General features: G+C 42.6%; 1 protein-coding gene across 2 annotated transcripts; it reads right to left on the minus strand.

The window, feature by feature from the left end:
• Positions 1 to 1084: 1084 nt before the first annotated feature.
• On the minus strand, positions 1085 to 9296 carry hcst (hematopoietic cell signal transducer). Of its 2 annotated transcripts, XM_054740349.2 has the most exons (6): positions 9098 to 9296; positions 8842 to 8972; positions 3764 to 3866; positions 3583 to 3603; positions 3336 to 3470; positions 1085 to 1734 (listed from the first exon to the last, which is right to left on the minus strand). In XM_054740349.2, exons 3-6 carry the CDS (start codon positions 3807 to 3809, stop codon positions 1688 to 1690), a joined length of 249 nt encoding a protein of 82 aa, XP_054596324.1. In that variant the 5' UTR covers positions 3810 to 3866; positions 8842 to 8972; positions 9098 to 9296; the 3' UTR covers positions 1085 to 1687. The 2 variants fall into 2 exon arrangements, with proteins under 2 accessions (XP_054596324.1, XP_054596323.1); XM_054740348.2 differs by lacking the exons at positions 8842 to 8972; positions 9098 to 9296 and adding an exon at positions 4190 to 4445.
• Positions 9297 to 13622: the final 4326 nt, after the last annotated feature.

Here is a 13622-nt window from a genome sequence, read left to right on the forward strand (position 1 = left end):
ATGAAATAAGGATGGAGATGTGTAAGCTGCAGATTCTGCACACCTACAGCTTCAGTTGTGATGTTATCTTCAAACGGAGCACTTCCTCATTGCCTGTGGTTAGTGCAGCCGGATGGCCTCTGCAGCATTTAGCTTTAACCACCATGAAAGCATGGGCCCTGCCAGCAAAACGAAACTCAGTAAAACCTAAACATGTAGAATGACCACCGACCATCCAAGAGCAAATGTGGCAGAAACGTCACCATTAAAGTTGTCATGTGACTCTAATTTTAATTAGAATAAAGGATAATATTTACTCATTTTTATTCAGTTGAATAAAATGAGGCAAACAAACCAAACAAACAAAAGTAAACAAAGTTATTAAAAACTGCATTTTGGGAAATTAACACCTTGTTAATCTCTGATGGTGTCAGATGTTTTTGTTGGAATTTAAGTTGTAGCAGAAAAGAAGAAAAGACAGAATAATGGAAGGTGAGGGTGTTGAGCAGGGGCGGGCGATCCGGGTTTTAGTTGTTTCTCTGCTTAAACACACCTGGTTTGAATCTGCTGGTGATTAACAGGCTGCTGCAGAGCCTGATGAGCTGCTGAATATGTGTTGGAGCAGGTAAACAACTAAAACCTGCTGGACAGCAGCCCTCGAGTACCAGGACTGCCCACCCCTGGTGTAGAGCCTAGAGGATCAGATCAACTTCACCAGCGTTCATAGAGACAGCGACGTGTTCTTGGTCCGGTTATTTTAGTGTGAAACTTGTAACGTTTAACCAGTTTCTCATCACTGTGAGCCGGACCAAGGACCACATGTGGTCTCAAGTTAAAAAACGTTTCACTAATAATGACAATTTTAACACAAAGGTTTTAAATTAAAATAATGACTAAATCTGCGACATCAAAAGGACGTGAGGCCCAAATGCAACGCTAGTCAGTGCACCATGTCCAAATCCAGATTTTCACTCTTTGACGGATGTTTCAAAATGACTTAACCATGAATTTCTAAATGATTTGCATGTTGATTGTTTTCTAACACTTTTATTTTGCTTTTTTTAGACGTTGTTTTGAAGGGTTGCTTAAGAGAAATCAACACATTCTAATAGTTTAAAAAAAGCTTTATTCAAAAAGTAAAAGTTACATTTTATATTTTCATTAAGCAGTAAAATGTACAGAAAAGCAGCATCTTTTATCATTTCTCATCTCTTTTCTGCTGTTTTTGGGAGAAATAACTGAACAAGAAGCCAAATCAAAAACCACCTGCAGAGGGCGCTGTCGGCTGGAGTTAGAGCCAACATTTTAAAATGCAAACTCATTTGATCATAAATGAATTAATTTTCTGTCGTTTTGTGTTTACATATTTTTTGTACCTAACATTTTACCTGAGTTTTAAAAAATAAAACATTGTGTTTAAACATCATTCCTCACGTTAGGAAATAGCTCTAAAATAAAACCATCTGCGGAAGCAAAAAACGTGTTTAAAAATAAAACGTACCTTTTAACTGTGTCAAAGATATATTTTATTTTTTAGCTTAAAGTTTGTATCTTAGCAGACTTTTTGAGAGGCAGCTCTGAGGAACAAACGTCACAAAGAAATCTGCTCGCTTTAAGGCCTTCAGGAGCACAGCAGTCCCAGTGAGTAGAGAAGAAAACATTTCAACCGAGTCATTTCTTACAGCAGACTAAAACGTTGCAGCAAGCTCTATGTGGGTTTGCAGTTGGCCCGGACATTCATGTACACCTTGTCAGCTGTGGAGAAATAAACAAAGTCCATTACTTCAAAATAAGAGCAGAAAAATCAGATTTAAAAATGGTCTGGGACATAATTATATCGTATCAAATACACTGTTTACAATATTAAAGCAGCCTCCATGCAAAAGTCCAAAGATTTTATGAATGAAAACTAGTGATGAACCAATATGAAATGGTTGGGCCGACACCGATATCTGATGTTAATATCACAGTTATGGCTGATAACCGATATGCTGACTTTAATGCTTCTAAAATCAGCAGATTTTATATAGAGTGAAAAATATTAAAGCTGAATTTACATTATTAAGTACACACATCACACACATGTACGCACGCTTCTGAGATGATTACAATCACTGTCACCTCTGAAACAGATAAACAAATGGAAACAAGATGGAAAAAATATTGGTTGTTAATATCAGCCCAGTTTTATTAATTGGACCGATACCATTATGTTAAATAATGACTAGCATTGGCCGATACCGATATATCGTGCATCCCTAATGAAAACGCATCTTCAAAAAGGTTTAGTGAGGTTTAAAAACCTTCCTGCAACATGTAAGCTTAGCAGAAAAAGTACAGAAGTTATTTAGGTGCATCTTGGCAATAAATAGTCCCTAGTTGAAAAGCATGATTATTCACCTCTCCCATGAAGGAGAACTTGTAAGAATCGTGCATCCTTTCATAAAAACAAAACGGGTTGGTGAGCCCACCCAACTTGTGCTCAATCCCCTGGGATAATATTCTGTTGGTGTGCTGCCAGGTCTGTCCCCATCCAGGTCACAGCTCTAGGACAGATGCTCCACACGCAAGAGAGACCAACACCACCATGGTTGACCATCAACAACTCCAGATGGGTTTCCATTAGAAAGTGTGATCAGACTGGTGACCAGCATGAGGAGGGGCTAAGCTGTGGCTGGGTATGAGTCGTACACCAGAGCCGTGTCCAGGACTTTTAAAATGGGGTGGCCCATGTGGGGCACTTGTTTATGCATGGGTGGCACCAATGGTTATGCTTATTTATTTATTTACACAAATCGTTTATTTATTTATTTACTTTCTAGTGAATTTTGGAGTTTCACATTGCACAATCACCATTTTTTTCTATTCATCGTCTAGTTTTGTGGTGGTTAGCAAGTCCCTTCTTGTTGCATTACTGCCACCAACTGGAGTTGAGTGGGACTCTAAATACTATTTATGTGAATATGAAAAAATAATAAATAATATTAATACTACAGAAACGTTCTGTAGGCCTGGGCTAGAAGACAGTGTTAAAGGTGCCTGCTACCACACACCATTTTTGGAGTTTACAACTCAAGCCTTTTGTCGACAATGTAAAGTCAATTTAAACTGGAACTCAGTAGGGTGGCACCTGGGTGGCCAATCAGATTCTAAGGGTGGCATGTGCAACCCCAGGCCACTCCCTGGACATGCCCCTGTCGTACACATGCTACTGAGGCTCCTGATGGTGTCACATGAATACTGCAGCAAAGACCCAACCAACCCAAAGCAAACTCCCTTTTCAGTGCCGAGCCTGGAACCATCCCATCTCAGTGTCTCTAAATAATTCACTCATCATCTCACCCCCACTGCCTTACCCTTTTCTAGCTTCTGACGTTTAAAGCGGGCACATCGGTACGTCACGACGACGATAATCAGAGTCAGCAACAAATCTGCACAGATGATGCCCGCCACAGTTCCCGGTTCAATCCTGTAGCAGGACACGGCGCTGTCTGACCAACACACACACAGATGAGGGTGTCAGGTGGGCTGAGAGAGAAAACCTGGAAAAGCCGAATCACCAGGTCTGCTTCATAATGAGGATTTTAGTGTTGCAGTTGTTACCGGTTAGTGCCCCCGGCAGAGCTGGAAGTGAGAAAATGGAACAAACAAGATTAATTGGAGACATTTCAGCTGCTGCTGATGAAATAAATGTCATAGAGTGTGTGTGGTTTTAGCTTCCTGTGTGAGGCCACCTTAATGTTGAGTGTGAAGAAAACAGCAGGTGGAAAACTACATAACTTACTGCTCAGAACAAACAGCACAGCCACGAAGAACCCTGAGTACGCCATGCTGTCGGTCGGCTCGGCTCTCAGAAACACACAACGCCGTCTCGTCTGATGTAGTTTCTGCAGACATCAACACTTTTAATTAGCCTCCACAGGTATGAGCCACGTCCTTCGCTTTTCTGTGTATTTTATACCAGCTGGTGTTTTCCATCGGAACCACCGAACAAACCACAAGTCATGAATGTTTCACAAAAATGTTTTTAAAAACAAGAAAAATGAAACATTTCTCTGAGGAAAAAAAGCAGGTTCATGTCTTCACAGTTGTAACGCACTGATCATCATCATCATCATTAAGAATGAGAATCCACTGTTGATGAGATTTGCTGCAAATCCAAAAGCTTTAAATGCAATAAGAATGAGTTAAAGACCAGATTTATGCATACCCGCTCAGCTTGGCGTCCTGCACCGTCTGCCTCTGCTTTCAGGTTTAAGACGCTGACTAACTTCCTCCTACAGGCTGGGAGGCTGCCTTGGGCTGTGTTTTCAGAGTGCGTGTACGATGTATAGATCATTTGTAGTAATATCTGCAGAACTCTGGCTGCCTTTTGTTTTTCCTGACAAAACTTAACCCCCAAACCGCAACTTTGTGTCTAAAAGCATTTTTGCTGCTGCTCAGATGTGAGCTGAACCGGCGCGTGGGCCGGCTCAGAGTTCCCCTGATCAGGGAGGTGAGAACACATAGGTGTTAAATGTCACAGCTCCTCACAGCATCAACAATAAACCCACATGGTGTTCAATAGGCCATAACATTATGACTATAGGTCTAATATTGGGATGTTTTCCTAAAAAAACAACAAAGATTTTGACACATTAGACAACAAATGTGTTAGTGAGAGATGATTTGAGCCCGGTGAATTGTGAGGTGGAGTTCCTGTCATGGACTGTAGCAGTTTAAGAGACATTAGGTCTTTCAGAACACCAGAAGATGAAACATTTTGTTGGATTTATCCATAAAATGCAGATGTGTTAGCCTTTTTATTATTCCATCCATAAATCCATCGTCTTCTACTTATCCTGGTTCGGGTTATGGGGGCCAAGGCTTCCCTCTCTCCAGTCACATGACCAGCCGAGAAACATCGTCCCTCCAGCATGTCCTGGGTCTTCCTTTAAGTCTACTCTTGACTATAATCAACAGCTCACTGAGCCAAGGCTGTGTTCCATCTTACTTTAAAAATGCAGTAGTGACTCCTCTCTTAAAGAAACCCAACCTTGACGCCAGCTCCACCAGTAACTTTAGGCCCATTTCTAAGTTGCCTTTCATCAGTAAAGTACTTGAGAAGGTTGTTGAAACCCAACTCAGATCCTGGTTTTCTAAGTCAAAGATCTCTGACCCCTTCCAATCTGGCTTTCTGAAGCAGCACTCAACGGAGACTGCTCTAGTAAGGGTGCATAATGACCTCCTGATGGCTGCTGATGCAGGGAAATGCTCTGTCATGGTCCTGCTTGACCTCAGTGCAGCTTTTGACACTGTAGACCACAACGTTCTACTCAACAGGTTAAAGGCCCTGGCTGGGATTTCAGGTTCTGCTCTAGACTGGCTCTCTTCCTATCTCACAAACAGAACATTCACAGTGAAGTCAGAAACCTTCTCTTATATACTGCCTCTCTAACATGCGGGGTTCCACAAGGTTCAGTTCTAGGGCCTCTACTATTCGCATTCTATATTCTTCCCCTAGCTGGCATCATTCAGTTTTTCCCAGACATCTCCTACCACATCTACGCTGATGATATTCAGCTCTATATGTCCTTTATGCCACACCAGTTGGACAGGCTGGCCACCCTTGTACTCTGCCTGACCCAGATCAGTAACTGGCTGTCCAGCAACTTTCTTGTTCTCAACGCCAACAAAACAGAGACCCTGATCGCTGCACCCCCGGAACTTCAGCCAAAAATCGAGCAAGAAATTGCCTCTTTTTGCCCATCAGCCAAGGCCAACATTAGAAACCTGGGAGTTATTTTTGATCCAGCTTTAAGTTTAGACTCACACATCAAAACCATCTCCCGCTCTTGTTTCTTCCAACTGAGAAACATTTCAAAAGTCCGTAAACTGGTTTCTACTGCAGATCTGGAAAAAATCATCCATGCCTTTGTGTCATCACGCTTAGACTACTGTAACGCTCTTTTTACTGGTCTCAGCAAAACCTCCCTCTCACGCCTTCAAGCCATCCAAAATGCAGCAGCCAGACTCCTAACCAAATCCAGCAGACGAGCTCACATCACTCCAGTTTTACAGTCCCTCCACTGGCTACCGATAGAATATAGAATACAGTTTAAAGTTTTAGTGCTGACCTATAGAGCTCTTAACAACCAGGCTCCAAGCTACCTATCTGAGCTTTTATCCCCACACACCACCTCTCGGAACCTTAGATCCACATCTGAAAACCTCCTGGCTGTTCCTCGAACCAGACTGAAAACCAAAGGGGACAGGGCCTTTCAGACTATTGCCCCCAGACTTTGGAACAGTCTACCTTCAAATCTCCGTCTCTCTAACACTGTAGAGGTCTTTAAAAATCATCTAAAAACTCACCTTTTCATCCAGGCGTTCCCTCCCTAAATGTTTCAAAAAGATGGCTTTGTTCGGGTTCACACCTTCACTTTGTTTATACTCATGATTTTATTTTCTACTTTATCACTGCTATTGTTTTTCTGATGATTTTATTGGTTAGAGGTATTTGCCCTGATCTTTATCATGTTGTACAGCGCTTTGTGATTTATATCTGTGAAAGGCGATCTATAAATAAACTTTTACTTACTTACTTACTCTTGGTTGGACATGCACGGAAAATGTTATCATGGAGATATCCATGGGGCACCCCACCACATGCCCTAGCCACCTCAACTGGGTCTCCATGATGTGGAGGAGCAGCGGATTTACTCCAAGCCCCTCCCAGATGACAGAGCTTCTCACCACTAGGGGAGAGCCTAAGCTGTGGAGAAAACTCATTTCAACTGGGATTCCTTAGCTCGCGGCTCGATGATCGACTTTGATATCATTTCATCTGATCTGCAGCCGCATGTCTTGGACACTCGGGTGAAGAGAGGGGCAGAGCTGTCAACTAACCACTACCTGGTGGTGAGTTGGCTTTGATGGTGGGGAGGATGCCAGTCAGACCTGGCGGGCCCAAACGTATTGTCTGGGTCTGTTGGGAATGTCTGGCAGAGTCTCCTGTCAGAAGAAGCTTAAAATCCCACTTCCGTCAGAACTTCCGAAACGTTCTGGGGGAGGCGAGGGACATTGAGCCTGAGTGGACCATGTTCCATGCTTCCGTTGTTGAGACGGCCAACTGGAGCTGTGGCTGCAGGGTCATCGGTGCCTATTATGGGGTAATCCCCAAACCCCCCTGTGGACACACTGGTGGTTAGAGATGCCATCAAGCTGAAGAAAGAGTCCTATAGGGTCTCTTTGGTCTGTGGGACTCCAGAGGCAGTGGATAGGCACCGGCAGGCCAAGCAGAATGCAGCCTGGGTGGTCGCAGAGGCAAAAACCCGGGCATGGCAGGAGTTCGGTGAGACTATGAAGCAAGACTTCCAAATGGCTTCGAAGAGATTCTGGTCCACCATCCGGCGCCTCAGGTTATAGTGGGGACGATGTGCTGTTGACCTCTAATCGGGATGTGGTGGACTGGGCGGAATATTTTGAAGACCTCCTCAGTCACACCGACACGTCTTCCATTGAAAAAGCAGAGTCCGGGGAATTTGAGTTGGGCTTTCAAATCCCTGGTGCTGAGGTCAACGAGGTTGTCAAAAGCTCCTTGGTGGCAAGGCTCCGGGGGCGGATGAGATCCGCACAAAGTTCCTTAAGGGTCTGGATGTCGTAGGGCTGCATTGGCTGACGCAGCTCTGCAACATCGCGTGGACATCAGGGGCAGTTCCACTGGATTGGCAGACTGGGTTGGTGGTTCCCCTATTTAAAAGGGGGACCGCAGGATGTGTTCAAACTACATGGGGATCACACTTCTAAGCCACCCTGATAAGGTCTATTCTGGGGTTCTGGAGAGGAGGGTTTGATGGACTGTCAAACCTCGGATTCAGGAGGAGTAATGTGGTATTCATCCTGGCCGTGGAACACTGGACCAGCTCGATACCCTTAGGGGGATCTTGGAGGGTGTGTGGGAGTTTGCCCAACCAATTTACATGTGTTTGTGGATTTGAAAAAGGTGTTCAACCGCTTCCCTCGGGAGGCCCTTGGGGGTTAAATCAGGAGTATGGGTACCAGGGCCTCTGATACAGGCTGTTAGGTCCCTGTATGACCAGTGCCAGAGCTTGGTCCGCATTGCTGGCAGCAGTGGCGGCTGGTGAAAAATATTTTTGGTGGGGCTGTGCTATTTTTTTTAAACAAACTTGTGCTTTCTGAGCTTTGTGCACAACTTCACTATTTCCTGAATTAAGCACAGCTCTTTTATTTCCTGTCTTACATCATTGGACAAACTGATTAATCCAGGTGTGTCTGACTATTGGCACGCTGCCTTGCGGACCAAGGTTGAAAAATACTGCATTAAATTGCACATAAAATAACATGACCATAAATGGTAAATAGGTAATGCAAGAGGCAAGTAACAAAAACATTTTGTTTAATTTCAACATTTGAGTGAACACGAAAAATTATGAGCAGGTCACTGTTACCGTAACGGTAGTAAACACTACTTAGACAAAATGCCAGAAATTTACACTGTTAGGACTTATGGAAAGTGGAAACACTTTCATAGGAAATAATGTCATCAGTATCCTCTTACAAATGTCATATTTCCCACTTTTTGGGACAAATCAGAAATGTTTTGTTGTCCCAAAAGCTGGGAAATTTGTTTGCTGCAGCAGAAGTGTAACAAGTAAAATGGAATCAGATTGATGTATGTACAAATTTACTTGAAATACACATTTACATGATTAAATATGTATAATAGGTATGTGTGTTGAAATTAGTTTTTACAGTTATTGCACATTAAATATGTTATTAAACAAATGTCCCGGTTTGTGGGACAACCAAGGATTTCTGATTCTGATTGCCTTGTTTACAGAAATGTAATGTACAGCTTACCTCTGCACCCAGCTGCTGTTCTCCCTGTCCAAACGTCCTCCGTCTTTGTTGGCTGCTGCACTGATGCGCTGCATTCCTCAGTCAGAGAATGAATGGAGTCCCCAATGAGACACAAGTTCCACATCCACCTCCTGTGGATCCCAGCCGTTTTGAATAACAAACAGAAAGCAAAATAACGCATTAGCGTGATTGCATCCAGCTAGCCACCGCTTCCTGGTGTACCAATTTTGGGAGAAGCCTCGTGTGTACAGTTTACCCTTCTCCTTGTCCTGCTGGCTTATCTTTACGTCGGGCTGATCTGGTCCAAGCTCTTTGACATTAAGTTTTTCCACCATAGTTCTCCTCTCGAACGGATACTGGAGAAGAGACCGAACTGAATTCAGTGGCTGCTGAGATCCGGTATCCATGTTGTAGGCGCACTGTCTACGTCTGCGTCACCACCGTCAAAACGTGCTGGAGTCGAGACTCTCCAAGTTCTACCGAACACCAACGAAAGCCTTGGTCGTAGCTCTATCGCCCATCATGCTTCTGAAACGTTCTGAAACAACGTCGACGCTGATTGGATACATTCCCATTCCTACCCTTTGATATTCTTGTCAGCAATTGGACAGCTGGTCCCGACTTGTTTGGGCGATTGAAAAACAGCACACAGCCTCCACCGCTCGGCAGAGACCTATATATATATATATATATATATATATATATATATATATATATATATATATATATATATATATATATATATATATATATATATATATATATATATATATATATATATATATATATATATGATTTATTTTTGTTACAAAACACACAATTAACTTAGAATATGTGATTATTGTTAATTTTATTTATTTGTTTTTTAAAATAAAAATTAAAAACACAGGGGAAACTGGGAGGGCGGCGCCCTATCGCCCTCTACTGGCCAGCCGCCACTGGCTGGCAGTAAGTCAGGCTTGTTTCCGGTGAGAGTTGGACTCCATCAAGGCTGCTCTTTGTCACCGATTCTGTTCATATTTTTTATAGACTAGGATTTCTAGGCACAACCAAGTTGTTGAGGGGATCCATTTTGGTGGCCTAAAGATGGAGTCTCCGCTTTTTGCAGATGATGTGGTCCTGTTGGCTTCATTGAATAGAGATCTCCGGCTCTCATTGGGGTGGTTTTCAGCTGAGTGTGAAGCAGCTGGGATGAGAATCAGCTCCTCAAACTCCGGGACCATGGTCTTGAGTCAGAAATGAGTAGAATGCTTTGTCCTAGTCAGGGACGGGGTCCTGCCCCAAGTGGAGGAGTTTAAGGTATCTCGGGGTCTTGTTCACGAGTGAGGGAAAGATGGAGCATGAGACTGACATGTGGATTGGTGCTGCGTCTGCAGTGATGTGGGCATTGTACTAGTCTGTCGTGGTGAAGACAGAGCTGTGCCGCTTTCGATTTACCGGTCGATCCACGTTCTTTGGGTAGTGACAGATTGAACTGGATCATGAAAACAAGCGGCCAAAATGAGTTTTCTTCACAGGGTGGCTGGGCTCTTCCTTAGAGATAAGGTTAGAAGCTCGGTCATCCGGGAGGTAATTGGGGTAGACCCGCTGCTCCTCCACATCAAATGGAGCCAGTTGAGGTGGCTTGGGCATCTGATTAGGATGCCTCATAGACACCTCCCTGGTGAGGTTTTCTGGGCATGTCTAATTGGAAGAAGATCTAAAGAAAGACCCAGGACATGCTGGAGGGACCGTGTCTGTCGGCTGGCCAGGGAACACCTTTTCCGCTGGAGGAGCTAGCCCAAGCATGGACGTAATTTTGTGTGTGTGTGTGTTGTGTGTGTGTGTGTGTGTGTGTGTGGGGGGGGGGGGACTACATGTCCCCCCCACTTTTTCCAAAGTCAAGTTTTGACCGCTGCACTTTTTATCATCCAAAAACAATATTACGCTATATTAAACTGACACTGGTTGAGCTCTAGGATCAAGCAGAAAACAACCATTTGTGTTGAAGCCTGTTTCCCATTAGAACATACTGTAAAGATACCCCCCCCCCCCCCGTGTCCCCCCCCCCCCACTTCTAAAGTGAAAATTACGTCCATGAGCCCAAGTGGCTGGGAGAGAGAAGTCTGGACCTCCCTACTTAGGCTGCTGCCTTCGCAACTCGACCCCAGATGAGCAGCCGAAAATGGACAGATGAATGGATTTGTCATCATTTTAATTAAACATTTTTACAAGTGAAAAAATCTCGGATTACATGACAGACATATAGTTGAAACAAATATAATTACGGTATTCATAATATACATTGAAGCACAACATATTTGTGAATCAGGGCATAAGGCAGAGCGGACCACAATATTACTGTAGCGTTCACTCATTGTTTTTCAATCAGGGAACCCAGAGAAGGCATTCTACCATTTTCCCACTCTAGACCACGGTCTCAAATTCCCATTTCGGCTGATTCACACTTGGCTGCGAACTGATTCAAATGAACGTTGTATAGTTGTAACACTTCCTGCAGCCTGGGACACGTTGCATCCCTCACTGTCCTGCAGACTGGTATTAAAGATATTCCATTAGAAAAACACCCACAGCACTAATGTTTAGTTTTTAAGATTTTCATGTTTTTAATGTGTAACAAAATCCAAATATATGAAGTATCAAGTGAAGCTTTCAACATAAAGGACATGAAAAAAATATATAGCTTAACTAAATTAAGCCTCTAATGAAAATGACATTTAAATGGATAGAAGCACTTTAGTTTTTAAATACTTCTAAAAGATTAAGGTTCGGGTTACATTTATGCAGGTCTTGTCAAGTTAAAGCAGCTAACTTGGTGTGATTTTTCAGCTCAGGTCTGCAATGCAGAGCCTGTAGCTCCCTCTGATAAACAGCAGACGGCGCTGTTGTAGCACAAAAGGAAGTGCAGCGCTGCAGAATGAAGCGGATCTGGACTATTTTCTGCTGTGAGCTTTTCTAAATTCATGACAGAAACAAGTTATCCGACACCATGCACGTTTCCAACTGATAGCAGCAGCATCTGACCAAGCAGTGGTTAAATGCACTGACGGGCTGCTGGAGCTGGATAGATGGCACCAGGGGTGTAGTTTTGACTTGAGAAGTGGGAGGGGAGGGCACAATCAGTATGGGGTGATGGTGGGGTGGGGGTGGGGGTGGGGGTGGGGGGTCCTTACAGTAAGTATGCAGGAAATATGTAATATGAATGGGAAACAGGCTTCAACACAAGCAGGTGTTTTCCTCTCGGTCTTAATGTTTAACCAGTGTCTGTTTAATATTATTGTTTTTGGATGGTAGAAAGTGCTGGGGACAAAAATTGTATTTGGAAAAAAAGGAGGGGGTGGGGGTTGGGAGGCATGTGTCCCCCTGTCCCCTCAACTACGTCCATGGATCGCACACAAATGGAAATATAGCGAGCAAGCACAAAAAGAAAATACTAAAAGAATGTGGAACTCAAAAGTATTCAAAATTCAATAAATAAATAAGACATTATGAAATAAATATCTACATGAAGAAATACATGCAGGCAACACCCACTGGCTTGACTGAGGACTGAGACATTCTGCTGTAAAGTGTCATTATGAACTAAATCAGCCATGGGAAAAAAAACACTATTATGAAATAAAAGCGGTCTTTGTTAAAAAGACGTTATGTAATAAAAACTGAATGAATTAAATAAATATGGCTCAATATTAATTTGGATTATTATGAAAAAATGAATTTTGAAAAAAACTTTATACTAATGTTATTTCATCATTTTATTGCCAGATTACACGACTGTCTAGTGTTTCTTCATGTAGATATTTATTTCATAATGTCTTGTTTATTTATTGAATTTTGAATACTTTTGAGTTCCATATTTGAGTTCCATAGGTTATGAAGTGCCGAGAGAGGAGGGGGTTGAGGGAACGAGGGACAGGACGTAATTTCACGACTACGCATGGATGTTTTTTCAATCTAGCTTAAAGCTTAATTAAATATTAAGAAGGGTAATTTGAGTATTGACAGGGATTACCATTGTGGCAATGAGAAACTGTTAAAACCATTTAAAATCACCACCACTGCCGGCTGCAGTTCATGATCAGCAGCTAAAAATGTATTTATTAATTTGGTTTAACGTGTAAATCAAATCAAAACTCTCAACAAAGTTGATGATTATTTATAGACACAAACCATCCTCCTCACTTCAACTACTCTGTCATTAAGCTTTTCAGTTCCATCAGTAAGTCCTTTCCTTTGGCCATTTTAATATTTCCCATCTTTATCCTATTGTCTGGAGCAACTACGCTTCTAGATATAATTTCCTTTGGGATTATTAAAGTATTCTGATTGTGATGGAGGTCATGGCTGGTCTCTGGCTGAAATACAAACTAGCGACATGGTTGGACGCACTCTCGTAAAAATGATCAGCTTCACTGAAAAAGTACGGAACTGAAGAAATCCCTGAGACCAAATCAGTTTCTTCTTCTCCGTTAGCCATACAGCTAGTCTGCTATCTGTTGACAAGTGATGGTGATGTTATGGTAAATGGTCTGTATTTGATATAGACCATTTGTGTGTGTGTGTGTGTGTGTGTGTGTGTGTGTGTGTGTGTGTGTGTGTGTGTGTGTGTGTGTGTGTAAAAACCACATAAACTAAAGAAAGAAAACATTTTTTATATAGCGCCTCTCAAGATAAAATCACAAGGTGCTTCACAAGGATGAAAATTTTAATTTTAATTAAAAGATTTTAGAATAAATATTGTGATTAAAATGTGAGAAAAGGGAGAGAGAAAATGAATAAGG

This window comes from Nothobranchius furzeri, chromosome 5 (assembly GCF_043380555.1).
Source record: "Nothobranchius furzeri strain GRZ-AD chromosome 5, NfurGRZ-RIMD1, whole genome shotgun sequence".
NCBI classification, from domain to species: domain Eukaryota; kingdom Metazoa; phylum Chordata; class Actinopteri; order Cyprinodontiformes; family Nothobranchiidae; genus Nothobranchius; species Nothobranchius furzeri.